The sequence below is a fragment of the Anoplopoma fimbria genome, chromosome 10 (assembly GCF_027596085.1).
Source record: "Anoplopoma fimbria isolate UVic2021 breed Golden Eagle Sablefish chromosome 10, Afim_UVic_2022, whole genome shotgun sequence".
NCBI lineage: Eukaryota > Metazoa > Chordata > Actinopteri > Perciformes > Anoplopomatidae > Anoplopoma > Anoplopoma fimbria.
The window spans coordinates 6836692-6851523 of NC_072458.1; the positions used below are offsets into that span (position 1 = coordinate 6836692).

At 37.7% G+C, this 14832-nt stretch overlaps 1 protein-coding gene across 1 annotated transcript in view; it reads right to left on the bottom strand.

Annotated features, from left to right (window-relative positions):
• Positions 1-14832, bottom strand: part of LOC129096798 (CUB and sushi domain-containing protein 3-like) — a 317998-nt gene that overhangs the window by 210301 nt on the left and 92865 nt on the right. The window contains 1 exon segment of the mRNA XM_054605442.1: positions 1250-1362. Within this exon segment, the coding sequence (XP_054461417.1) occupies positions 1250-1362 (113 nt within the window).

Here is a 14832-nt window from a genome sequence, read left to right on the forward strand (position 1 = left end):
CCCAATCCCTTAGTTTTGGAGAGTAAAAATGGACGGATTCGCAAAATCTGGTAGATTGTTGTTCTTTGACATAAGTATGGGCAAAAATTTGTGCTTTAGCTACCCTTAGAATGGGCCAAGTTCCCTCTGGAGGCAACTGCCATATTAAGTCTTAGTAAGAAAAAAATGTAATCCCCTTGGTAAAAACAAAAACAAATATAACAACAAGAATACATTTCAAATATCGATTGTTTTTCTTAAGTGAAAATGGACGGATTCGCAAAATCTGGTAGATTGTTGTTCTTTGACATAAGTATGAGCACAAATCCTGTGTGTCTGTCCCTGAAAGCCTATAATGCCTATACTTGAGTATGCTCTCATTCTGTGTCCTGCTCTGCCTGAGCTTTCCTCTCTCTTTGAATTTTGACAGCCTGCCATGTTGAAAAGGAATGAACTTGTCACCCATTAGGAAGTCCTTTCCTGTGCTGAAGGCAAAGGAGTCAGGGAATGGATTCAGTTCAGAACATGGCAGTTTTCCCTAAAAACTTTCAAAATCTGAATGGCCTTACATAATAATTGAAAACAAGTAATGTACGCTATGTCTGCAACAGGAAAAACATCTTGCTTCAGGTCCCCTTATTCAGCCCCCATAAACGGATGATGGTGAATGAACAGATAATGAAAATCACTCAATGTAAAACACAGTTGTAATGATATAAAATATGTCTTCATTGGAGAAATTCTGATTGCTGACAAATACTGAACATTCATAAAGACTTAAAAATACATATGATATGTAATATCAACTTACATTACTTACATTATAGTGTATTATCACCTTTTTATAAAATATTAATACAGCTCTCACATTCTAACTAGGGGGACTTAAAGTAAAGTGTTACCAAAAGAAAAACAGATAACCTTATGAAAAAGGTTCTGTGTGTGGTATTTAGTTTTCTCTAGTATAATGTGTCTAGGAAATATCAACAGGGGTTGCTCCGGGTAAACAACACACAGTGCACCTGCTCAATTACTTCGAAAGCAAGAGCACTACCAAGGGAGTTTTGCTGTCTGAACACTCTTCTTTGTTTCTTACATGGCTCTAACCCACAGCTATGGAGCTGGACTTATATCTGACATTTGGTAACTAGCTATTGGTTGTTATTTACATTGTTCATTATTCTGAGCTCTAGATGTCAACATTGCAGCACAGCCTATACATTCTCAAATAGCACCTCACACACACAAACATATAAAGACACTGACTGACCTTCGTAGTTGAGTTTGAAGCCGTGTGCAGAGACAGCAAAGTCACTGGTCAACCTCAAAGAGAAGACATTTCCTGTGCTGGTGACAGGTGTAGGAACCTGGAAGCCTGTGAGCCTGTAGATACACAAAGAAGAATGTGTTGACATTATCAGCAAGTTATCACAAACACATTAATTGCGCAGGAGAACCACAAAAGGCCAAACAGCTATGATTCAGCTCGTCATTACTGGTCAAGTAACTCTAAAATTCCAAAACTGAAATGCCTGTCAAATGTTTTTATTACTGAAATTCTACATGGTTGATGTTGTTGTTATTTTAAGATACAACTTAAATCTATGTAAGTGCTGAAAACAGGTATAATATAATTATTTTCATCAAAATGAAACAGGGACATTTTAGTGTTTTACAGATATTTGTCATAACTTGGGACAGCCAGCTTGAAACCAGGACATACCAAAACAAGCCTGGACATTTGGTTACCGTAATAATTATACTTGCCAGTTAGATTACACTTCTACCAGTACCACTGTCTGACACTGCCTGGGGCAGAACATGATTATCAACAAAAATGTGAGCCTTGGTTAGATAATCAGTAAAATTGAAACTGGGTTTGTGTACAAATAGGTAGACAACAAACAGGAGTCAAGTAAGGAGGCAAGGCCGCCTTTAAGCATTACTTCACGCTTGAGTGTGTCCGCCAAAAATAAGCTTACACACAACTAACCTTTTTTGCTTTCTGCATAAATGAGGAAGAAGAGAGAAGGAGGAATGGAAGGCCGGCATTTTATTTTATTTCTTTAGGTCTGGACAAGAGCCAAACCATCTACCCGCCATTGCAATGCATTATTTCTTGTCCTGCAGCTACCATTCTTTCTTTTCTTATGCTTCCCTCCTTCCTTTCATCTCCTCCCTTCCTCCCTTCCTCTTTCATCTCTCCTCCTCTTCCTCTTCCTCAACCCACTCGCACCAGCCCTTCCTATAGCATTAGGTCGACTTACTTCTTGTCCTTCTTCCCTCTTACACATTTCATCTCCACTCTTCTCTCTTGCCCCTTTCAAACAGAGATTATGCAATGCCTCCCTCTACCATGTCTGTACCTTTTGTACAGAACAGCGAGGTGGAATAACGGCGAAACCTCTGCAGTGCCATAGCAGTTCCTCTCACACAGCCATCACACATCTCTCTTCTCTTCTACTTGTCTTTTTTTTTTTTTTTTTACTTTCTTATGTTTCTTCCTCATCACCCTTGTGTTACATCCTTACGTTTTCACTTCAGTCCCCTAATTTCTAATCCCTGTCTTTATTTTGAATCCCTTCTCTAAAACACCTTTCTTTTCTACCTACATTGCATTTCATCGCTCTACTCACCCTACACAAACCATCTCCCTCTGGCATCTATCTTTGTTTAATCTCTAGCCTTCATCCCAGTCAGAGTACAGCCTGTGATACTTTTAAACATGGGATAACATAAATCTCTTGTTTCTTTAAGCATTACATGGGTCGCCTTGTTTATTTTTTGGAACTGATTCAATAGTTATTCATTAGTTGGCTGTTAGTTCCGGATTTATATTGACTCACTCCTCTGAACTGTGTGTCCCACTCAAGTGCTTCCTGCCTTATTTTTTTTATAAAAAATAGAAGAAAAAAAACACTAAATGAATATCAGAAAATACTTGACATAGGAACCAACTCAATTTGTGTGCAAGATTTGTACTTGTGAGTTGTTAAAAGGAATCTCTGACTGGCTAATGGGATTTTGGTAAGAAATATTATGTCTGTCCGTGACCTCTACCTTTCACAAACAAGGAAACCTTCGATCTATAGCATAACCAGCATCTCCAGTTAGTCTTTTTGAAATATATTCAACATTCACAATCAATGCATTGACTTCCTTTAGTTCTATATTATTCCAAACCTTCCTTGCACTCATCTGTCTTTTCAATATGTTCTCATCTTTTCCATAAGTTTCAATTAATCAGATTTTTTAAGAGTAAAACAACCATAGCCAACCGTTTCATTAAGAACCAGCCGTCCATCTATATGTCCTTTCACACCTTCTTTCATCTCCTTCGTCTCTCTCCAACCTTGCTTTTATCCTTACTGTATGAATCCACTTCATCACCTCTCCCCTCTTTTCATCTCTCAAGCCTCCTCTTATTTTCTTTCCGTTCTCACCTTTTCCTTTTCATATTGCATTCATTTTCTCCTTGTCCAAACCCCTTGGGGCCAATGTAATTTATTATTTTTACCTTTACCCCTCAGAGAAAAGTTACAAGGGTTGGTGGTTGATATCTTATCCTATGAAATAGGACAACTCTTTGAGACCCTTTATTAGTCGTCGCAGATGGAAGACAGACGCGACAAGAAACTTCACCTACCCTGCGATAACAAGTGCAGAAACTTTGCTATGCTTTTCTATAATCAGTCCATCCACCTTTCTGCTCATCCAAACTGTGCTTCACTCTATAAAACATGCTTCTATCTTTCCTCTCAATTTGCTTTCACTTGTTGTCAGTTTCCCATTTCTTTTAGTTTGTCCTTCGTAGCTGACTTGCTCCTTTTGTATTTCTTCGTTTTCTCTCATCTAGTCCAATACCACTCAAAGCTTGCATGGTGGCATCTCTTTGATCTATCCCTCTGTTACCAATCCATATTTGTATTTCTCTGTCTCCGCAGCCTTCCTATTTTTGGTCACTCTCTCCTCTCATCTCCAAGCTTTTAACATATCTTCCTTTTGCTCTTTACTGTATGATTCATTAATGTGCTTTCCTTACTGTTATTTTACTGCCCTTCTTGAATTTCTTCCCCCCATGTTGAGACCAAAATACAGGCATGCTAGTCACGATGTGCGTGTACTGAAGCACAGGGTGTCACTTCCAAACTAAATGATCTCTTCACATTTAAATGCAAGCTTTGCAGCTGTGCTACTGTAAACACTAGAGTACAAAAACACAATGACAGATGAGGAGCAATAAATAAAATTTGTGCAATCTGGCAATCCTGAAAGCAGAGTAAATTAAATAACTCAAAGAAAGAGTCTTGGTGACAGACGAACAATTTAAAAAAGCATTTTTACACTAAACACTTTTGTCAGAGGAGGAAATGCTACGCAAAAAGAACAGTTGCATGAATAAAGGCAACTCGTAACCATTGCCAAATATAAATAAGTGCATTCTAGCAACTATAGGTGACAGAAGCTATAAAGGAAACTCTTTTTTGACTGTATTGACTGTGTAGTAGTTGCAGCATAAATGCAGATTAATTCAAGTGGGACATAATCTGACCAGGGTAACATATTGGTGACGCATTTTTATTTATTAGGACCGATTTTTACTTTTAATTTAAAGTGTCTAAAATGCAGATCAATTCCAGATACAATTGAATATACTTTTGGATACACCACATATATGTGTCCGTGTTAACCAGATCACAAATCCACTTGCATCTGTCTTGCATTTCTCACATACATGCAAATCTGGGTGAGCCCCACTCCAGCCCAAAGGGTGGTGGCAATGCAGCTGTTTGGTAACACCACAAGAAGAAGAATTTCTCAGTTCAATTTCGTCTATTACAGTTTAGCTAGCTTATAACTAACACACAGGCATTGATGAGCTGCATAAAAAGACAGAGTTTTGCTCGTTTCCATGGGCAACATGCTGCTCCCTCACCCAAACCGAACACTACTCTCTCAACTCACGATCTATTTTTTGCATTTTTGCAGATCCTTTTGAAAAATTGTGTGAATTCATGTTAACGTAAGGAGCTTCGTGATAAAAACGCAGCCAGATTAAAAAACAGCAAATATTGTGTTATGTAAATAAACCTAAAACCTTTATCTTCGGCTTCCTCTCCAATATCTTATTTGTAATGCTTCACTCCTTCTGAATCAAACTTTTAACACGTACGCACACACAAATACACACACTGTATACTCTATTTCCTGTGTTATAATTTATATCGTTATAATTTATGCGTTTTGAGATTTATGGAGGTAAAAGCGAAATTATTTTACAGAAAGTGAAAGAGAGATGGAACAGATGGTGTCTGACATTCAAGGTCTTCTCCTGTGGGAGTGTGTGTGTAGTTGTGTGTGTGTGTGTGTGTGTGTGTGTGTGTGTGTGTGTGTGTGTGTGTGTGTGTGTGTGTGTGTGTGTGTGTGTGGGTGTGGTGTATAGAGTGAAATCACATTAGCAAGTGAATGAAGAACTAGCTAATATCAGCAGAGTGCTTTCTCTGCTCTACCACACACACATACACAAACATCAGGGGCATCACACAGGATCACGCACACAAACACAGATAGAAACACACCATTCTCTTTATTTTTTCTCCAAAAAAGCAACCATGCAGTCTGGCTAATGCGATTGTCAGATCCCCCCCGTCTGTGCTCCTTCTCTCCTTCCTTTGTATCTGATGGTGTCTTTATTGACGAGAGGAGCATCTTTTTTTTTTCATTATTATTACAGCAATGAAAAAAAGCAGAGACAGGAGTGAAAGAGATTAACTGTAAAAAATAAAATAAAAGACAGAAGGATAGACAAAATGAGAGAAATGCTGCAAGGTTAAGGTTTTGTGTCTCATTGAAAAATAATTTCTCGGGTCAAATCATATCTGATGTGAATTGCATCGTTTAATCACATCAAAGAGTCACCTGATACGGACCTACAGACCATGCACTCTGATATGGTTGAGATAGATATTCACAGAGCAGTGTGAGTATCTGCCTGGATGTGAAATTAACTAGTTTCATGCATAATTATGTTATACAGATTACACTTTACTTACAGCAACTATTTTCTGGTATATGATGATAATATGAGATTAATTTGCATTTACAATTTGATTTTGTCTTCAGAACATGCATATTACCTATATAAATATATATATGTAGTAATAACATTGCCAACCATAGAAGGGGGTTCAACAGAAATAGTCTGAGAAACAAACCCAAATTCAGTCAGTTTGGGAGTTTTTAAATAAATGCATAATGTAGCTGTTCCTGTTAAATATTTAGGATGGCCTTTGTTAATAGAAGACACATGTTGATTTGAGGACACTGAATAGAGTTATGGTGCAATCCTTTGGGGCTTTTTACCTTAATAGTATATACTAATTGCCTAACCCAGCACCTTAACCTAAACACAAACACTTATATAAAAAATAAATACAGGGATACGCTGAGTGACATGGACATTTTTAACATTAAATAAAATGGTAGGTAGGTCAGGCTGCTAGGCAATACTGCTAGGATAATCTGCTATACTGTATAAAGTATCTTACTACACGCTTATGTAATACAGATATATTGAGTGATGATGTCATACATTTTAAGGCCAAAGCACTCGTTAAATAGAAAAAAATAAGTGGGTGCAATTTGCATTTTTTTATTTTTATTAAACGGGATACGAGCACAGTTTTAAAGTCTATTGTTTTCCCTCAGCTAGTGTCAGAATGTGTAGCTACCAGTCCCTAACCACCAAAGTAGCAGAGCCGAAAGACCATTGGGAGTGTTTGTCTGTGAGCTATAGAAACTGTGAACATCTGTGGTTGTGAGTGTGTGTATGTGCATTTTAGTTTGTTTGTGTGTATTTTATAGAGTTGATACTGACCCAAGGCCTGACCCCACAAACCAAAATGCTCTGAATCTCCTCTTCCTCCAGTTTCTCCCCATGGTCCTCCATCCATCTTTTCTTTTCCTGCCCTGCCTCCCTTCATCTCTTCCATTCTGACTCTTTCCATTGGGTCAATTTACTGGCCATTTGCTCTCTTTCCCGTGAGGCAGGTAGGTTTCTATATGTAGACCAGTAAAGCCCCTCAACCCATTGCTTCTCTTTAATATCTTTTCTCTTCTTGTCTGCCCACTCAGATGAAACATAAATCCGTGCCTAAAATATCCTTTGGTTTACTGTGAACAGCATACAGAAGTTTGTCAACTTTGTATGTTCGAAAATGATGTAACTATGGTAAAAATGGTTTTGAGCCTCTTTTACTCTGTCATCTGACCATGAATAAAATGTATTTGTTACACAAAATAGTTAATTTAGGAGAGACATGACAAAACAAATATATTACCTCAAAAACTGGCAGGACATTAAAACTGTTCATTTTGCTAATGGCTGAATCTAAACATAGCAAACGTACACTGCAGACAGAGGGGAAGGAGAGATCAACAAAGTTAAGTGTTTGTATTTTGAGGTAATTCAATTAATAACTTATAACAAATATAATCATGATAAAGAGTCATTACAAAATTTCACTTTTCTAAAACACCTGCAAAAATTCGAACCACATCGAAAGTTAGGAGTGATTAGTAAAAACTTGTTTTCATACAATTTCTTGTGCCGTAGTTTCATGTGAAATACGATACATTTCAAGGTTTATTATTACAAATTATTATAATTATTATTACATGTCTATTGCATTATTATACAGCCAATCACATATAATTGTTTATGACCATTTTGATTTTGTTTTTGTTCAAACTATTAAGCAATATTAATAATGAAAAGTATTTAACTGAACTGTTACTTATGAATTGTTTCTTGACAGTTACCTTTGCTTTACTAAAACAAACAGAAGTAACACATGTATTATACCTGTGATGACATAATGGTTTTTATTGTCCAACTTAATCTGTTTCCTTTTGCCCTGTAAACATTTTTAATATATCAATATGCAGATGATACTGTGCTGTTTCCTAATATCTTAATACAAAGATCAAAATAATTACAATGAAGATATTCTAAATCTCACTGTATCAATCAGTTTCTCAAATGTACTAGATAAGTGTAATTGTAACTCCTTTGAACTGACAGATGTACATACTTTTTCCAAAATGAAACCTGCCACATTAGATCTATTTAACAGCCACACAGACTTAACCAAACCCATACACACACTCAAGTATTGTTATTTAGTTTACTTTCAATGGTGTATTTACTTTATTTCTTGAACATCAGTTTCTCTTATTTCGTTGCTGTTTCGTCATGCAGTGTTTAGTTAATATTCATATGATCATCAGACAAACTCCCTCTCTCACACACACACTCTCAGTCACACACATGGACATCTAAAAACCAAAAGCATATTTCAGTTCATTTTTGCAGACCGGTTGAGTTTGTTTCTGACTTTGAACCAATTGATTGAGGACGGCTGTCTAACTAAAGGCTCACAGGTAATATAGGTTTAAAATAGAGGTCTTTTCATTTGTGTCTTAGCCACTTTCTCATATTTTTTTTAATATATGTGCTAGGGTTCGGCAATTGGATGAATTTAATCTGTCATATACACATATGACAGATTCAATTTAATTACACGAGAGGCTTGGATGTTCACTGGCCTCACAATTTGATTAAGATTCAACTATCAACAATTCAAATGCACAATAAGTCTCGATGCATCTCAATTTATCATCCTCAATTTTCTATATTACTGCACATGGATATTTTTTCATCAATCAATACAATTATTCTATAGTATATAAAATCTGCATCTTTTCAATACCAGAATCTCAAATAACATCACAAAAACAAAACAAATTATCCTGCGGTGCTTTGAAAGTGTGCTGTAATCAACAAAAAATAAGGTTTTCACATAGCAGCTTTAAGATTTTACAGCATGAATTAGCCTCATTTTAACCTTCTGCCTGACCCTAAGATATGCGTAACTATGTTTTTGCTACGTGAGTCAAATAACACTACTAACAATTGTAAAATACTTTCCTTGCAGGAGTAAAATTATGAATTTCATCTTCCAAATTACATTTTTAAGTGGCCCTCACCACAACTAAATAGTCATTTTAGAATTGGCTTTTAGAATTGGAACATGGATTGAATTTGGAAATTGTATTACACTCAACTTAATAAGAGTGAAGGTCATCACAATTTACTGAAACACTTTAAGAAGAAACCTGCAATTATCTGTGTTACTAAAACATATTCAGTTGATCAATTTAATTTGTAACATATTGAAAAGGATTTAGGCAGTTGTGTGACAGCTGCAGCACACATATTTTATCACTGACACTGAACATTCTCTGTTTACTCAAATTTACTTTTACAGGTAGGTACTGCAGAGAAAAATCAGTAATAAAGAAATGAAAAAAAAGCACATCCATTCTTCAAATTAATCTTCTATATTTATATTAAACCTGAGAAATTAAGGTTGAATTTAGTTCGCTCTGTGATTTGGATCCTCCCCAAAATTGAATGGGTTTTTCTTCAGCCCATGCTACAACCTTCCACAAAGTGGAAAAAAATAAAGAAACAAACAACCTGAGCAGAAACTATAACAACCTTGGCATAGGTAAATATTCAAAGTGACGTGAAAAGTCTTCTCTCCTAGCCTTATTTTTTTCTCCTCCTTCCCTCTCCTCCACTTCATGTCAGTAGATTTATTTCCTTTACTCATGTCCAAAGTTCAGGGTCTGTAGTGAGTGATTGATTAACAACACTAGGCTGAGTGACACACACAGTCATTTTTCAGGTCACAGTACATGTGGTCAATAGTCACTGGTGTGTCTTGTAAATCAGTCATTCCCACACTGGACTGTGTGTGTGTGTGTGTGTGTGTGTGTGTGTGTGTGTGTGTGTGTGTGTGTGTGTGTGTGTGTGTGTGTGTGTGTGTGTGTGTGTGTGTGTATATTTCAGTGTGCTTTTGTATTTGTATGTGTGTAGGGGGGACCTTGACCATGGTGACATGCTATCCATTAAATTAGTCACACACACGTAAATTCACAAGATAAAGATACACAAACACACATAGGCCCCCTGGCCAAGTCACCCTTACACCCCACTCACTGACTGGCTTCATTCATCACACAGAGAGGGAGAGACAGAGAGAGAGAGAGAGAGAGTATGTGAAAGACAGAAAGATATGTTGGCTCTCTAAAGTCTCGAAAATGTATGATTAGCTGAATAAGAGTGAGAGGGAATCATTTTTGTGTAACTGACTGCACCATATCATATTTGTTGAGGCAAAACTAAAATATTTAACCACGAGACTGAATCCCAAAACAAATATTCAGACTAAATGACCTCTGAAAACACACAAAAGATGATACCAAAAGGCAGAGTAGACCACTTAAACTTTCATACACATATGCTTGAATGCGCATCGACTCCCACCCTCAGCAACTCCAGATCGAGGATCAGAATGAGAAAATTAATTTCCTCAAACAATAGCATGTAGTGCTGTCGCATTAGCATGCTAACCAATGTGCATGTGTGCCTGTGTGTGTGTTTATACAATGTTAAAACTGTGCTTAAACCTGCATGTGCAGCAGTCCCTCCTCTTATCTTGCAATATGTCAACAGTGTGCGTCTTATGCAAAATATGCATGTGCTGACCATACTAGGCCAAAATAAAATCTTAGTCTACTGCAATTTACTATCAAAACAATCAATTGGGAAAAAAGTGATGTATGCATGTTACTCTAGATTAAGTAAATTTAGCCACGGTGCTCTTTGCACTCTACCAGATATCCTAAATGAACTATAATATTTTATACTTCAATGACAACAAACTCAAAGTCAACAGGTGCACACCTGCCCATATAATGAGCCGCTGTTATTGTGCCAGCACAAAACGATTGCACTATTTATTACACCAATCATATTGAAAAATCCCAATTCTGATGCGTTCCCACTCAAAGCCTGTCAAGAAGTGATGCGTCAGTCAGGTTTTTTTTAATATCCGCACCCATACAACCCGCACCACCAAACATGCAAAAATATAAATGTTTCAAAACGATACTGACCTGCAAACCACCAACTTTATGCATTCTAGTCGCAAAAGTCAGGACTCAGGAATGAGTGACAAGGACACAGACACTGAGGCGCTCTCCTCCTAGATCATGGCCAAATAATTGTTAAAATAACATTGTTCATTATTGTAAAAAAAAAAAAAAAAAAAAAAAAAAAAAGAAAAAGCAGCAGAAACAAATAATCCTTCGTTGAAGACATGAGCTCTGTTTTTCTTTCTCTCTCAGACATAAACAAGTCCCTATCGCCCCCAAAAATATTGTATTACGAAACACTTTTCTTATTATTAGAATAATCAACCAACCAATCGACCAACCGACCAGAAGGTGTCAGCCCGAGACAATCTATGTTTGTTTCACTCACTGTCACGTATTTCACACAGCAGTGCAAACATCCATTCCTTCCAATCCCCCTCAGCATTGCTGTGATGCCCAGGGACGATAACCTATTTTGTTGTGCATCACGCAGGAGTGGGGGTTCTCATCCCAGAGCTTTGGAGGTGACAGGGGCCATCACTGCTCTCTGTGAACTCCCAAGGAGAGACACTCCAACTGGGGTTGAATAGTGGATTAACCTCATGTCAGCCACAGAGGTTCCAAGACAAACATGCAGAGACTTGGGCAGACATTAAAGGGCCAATCCATAATTGTGGAGAAGAGAACTGGCTCCTCTTGTGATTTTTGTTGCATGCAGTTTTCGTTGGATTTTAAAACTGTGATTGTCTGTACTTCATATATTTAGAATATAGTTTAGAATTTAAAAAAAGTATAATATTAAGTTATTGTCAACACTGAAGAATTTCAATATGTCCTCCTTTATTATTCCCTCTCTGCTACTACTTTTTTAAACCTATCCAGAATCTAAAGTATATATATAAAAAAACACATGCAAAGGAATCACACTGTACACATGGACATGGTTTTCCTCATGAGACTTTTAATGGTCACAGTAAACTGTATCCTTCCATTGTAGAAAAGGGACTTGTTGCCACTATTACATGATGAATGTTGTGAACCTCCTTCTCCCTCCCTCCGTCTCTCTCTCTTTCTTTTTCTCTCTCTCAGCCAGCTAGATAGATAGTGAGTGTTGCCCCCCTGAGCTAAAGCTTGTTTAGGCTGCTGGCTACCTCATCACTTACTATTAAACCTGATATTGAAAGGGGCACACAGACACGTGAATGCATCTACTGTAAAGGACACACACATTCATGTGGGATGCACACAGATGTTCTGTTTGCGTGCAAGTACACACACCTGTATTTTGTAGATAGGTAGAGACAGATTGCATGTGTCTGCTGGCATTTAAAGGGGAGGTGTCATGGGTGACAGGACCTTAAAGGGACAGTCATTGGAGAGATATATGGATGGAGGGAGACTAGAAGGAAAGAATAGATGAGATGGGATTTCGAGGGACAGAGGGAGAACGTAGGAGAAGAAATATGATGGGAGAGGTCACACACACACACACACACACACACACACACACACACACACACACACACACACACACACACACACACACACACACACACACACACACACACACACACACACACACTGAAAACACAGGTTGAGACCGCATCAGAGCAGCTACACATTCTCTAGCAATTGTTTTTTGTTGTTGGTTTTTTCACATTTTTCAGACATGTTTAACATGTTTCACTCCAGTAAAAAATCTGACCAGCAGAAAATTGTAAAAAGAGACTAATTAGCAGGTAACCAATCATTGCCGATCAGGTTTCCATGAGCAGTCAATTGATTTGTCCATTGCTTAATAAGTATTGGAAATTGAACTGGAAGTGAGCTCTAGCTTGCTGGGCAACTCCTGTAAAATGGCTTCTTTTCAGTGAGGCACTTTAAAGCTTGAAATAATATTGAGTATTTTGAAATGTTAGTTCGTAGAGGTCAGCTAGTAGTCCCACTGTTATCTTGTCAATTTTTCATGTTTCAAACAACCTTGTATTCCTCTGCGTGTGTGCGTCTGTCTCTCTGTACTGAGGAGTGTAACCTTGCCTGCGGTAATAACAACCTCTTTGACTTGTTAGAGGCCGAAAACGACCACACTACACAAAGTGTCACAGTGTCAAACTGTAGCACACAAACAAACACTAACTCAGAGTAACAAACCTAAACACACATGAAGCACACAAGTGTTGGCAAAAACTCAGATGTAGATGCATGCACAAAGCAAATGGCTGAATGCTGCTTGTTGCCTGAAGGCTTTTGGCCCATTTTTCTTGCTTAAATGAAATCACTTTTATAACAAAATCCAAAATTGAAAAACAAGACAACACAACCACAGGCATATTCCCAACAACGTTGTGTTGGGTGTGAAGTCTCAAATAGTACAAAAAGTAGAATATAATAGGCAACTATCCATCCATTCATTATCTTTAACCGCTTATCATGGTCAGGGTCGCAGGGGTGCTGGATCCGATCCCAGCTGACATTAGGCGAAGACAGGGTACAGCCTGGACAGGTCGCCAGACTATTGCAGGGCTGACATATTTAGACAAACAACCATTCACGCTCACATCCGCACCAACGGACAATATAGAGTCATCAATCAACCTAAGCTGCATGTCTTTGGACTTTGGTGGGAAGCCGGAGAACCCAGAGAGAACCCACACCGGCACGGGGAGAACATGCAAACTCTACACAGAAGGCTTGTCTAGCTCGAGAATTGAACCCTGACTCATCTTGCTGTGAGGCGATAGTGCTAGTCACACACCACCGGATAGGGAACTAATTAAAATAAAAAATCAATTATATTTTCATGGAATAAAAAAAAAACCACACTGAACGCATTAATTATATTTTCATGAAATAAAAATAGACACTGAACGCAGCAAATCTTTGCTTAAATTTGCATTGTGAAACAAAATTTTGCATTCAAGCGGTGATGAGTAAGTCAAGTATTCTGAGTGGATATCAAAATGTAAACAGCAAAATGGGTTTTCCCAAGCTGATTATAGAGCTCTGGACATCACATTGATGTCAGGACTAGAGTCAGGAACACTACAAAGGTTACTAAAAGCATATACATAAAAATGACCTGCACTATGATTCAGGTAATGACTGAAAAACTGCTGGCAGTTAGTATTGCTTACAAACACACTTACAAACTAACACACACCCACATAAAAGGCACTGCCAGATGAATTAGCAAAAGCCTGATTCAACTATAAAGTATAGAGCAGTGGTACCCAAACTTTTCACATCAAGGACCACTGAACTGACACAAATTAGACCAAGTAGCCCCATCTGATAGGATTTTACCTTTAGATGTTTATTACAGACCGTGTATAAAATCCATGAACCTAACTTTGAAAACGACTGGTATAAGAAATGTTCAAGGAGTTGAAGTCTAACGTTCACAGCAATGTGGAAAACTCATCTTTGCCTGCATCTCAACAACCAACCCCCCATATCAATGATGCTGGGACACTTTAAGTACGTCATTTTATGGTTTAATAAAAAATAATAATCTCTTTCATAATATTCCGAGGCATCTCATTTATTAATTCTATGTGCACATTTACTATAAAATGTTTTTTAGCGCAGTTTGAAGATGTCCATACTTGTTGCAGTTAGTCAGTTTTGAAAAGATAGACAGCTGAAATGGTTGCAGCTTTATCGAATTTGTTGCAATTTCGGACACACACCATGTTCAATATAAATAAACTTTGAATACACAAGCACACAGCACTCTGCGTAGCAGGGAGGGAACTTCAGGGTTCTGCTGGCTCTTACATCTGCAGCGAGCTGACAGCAGCTGGATCATTGACTGCAATTCACTTTGGCTGCTGGAAACTGGATGAAGCC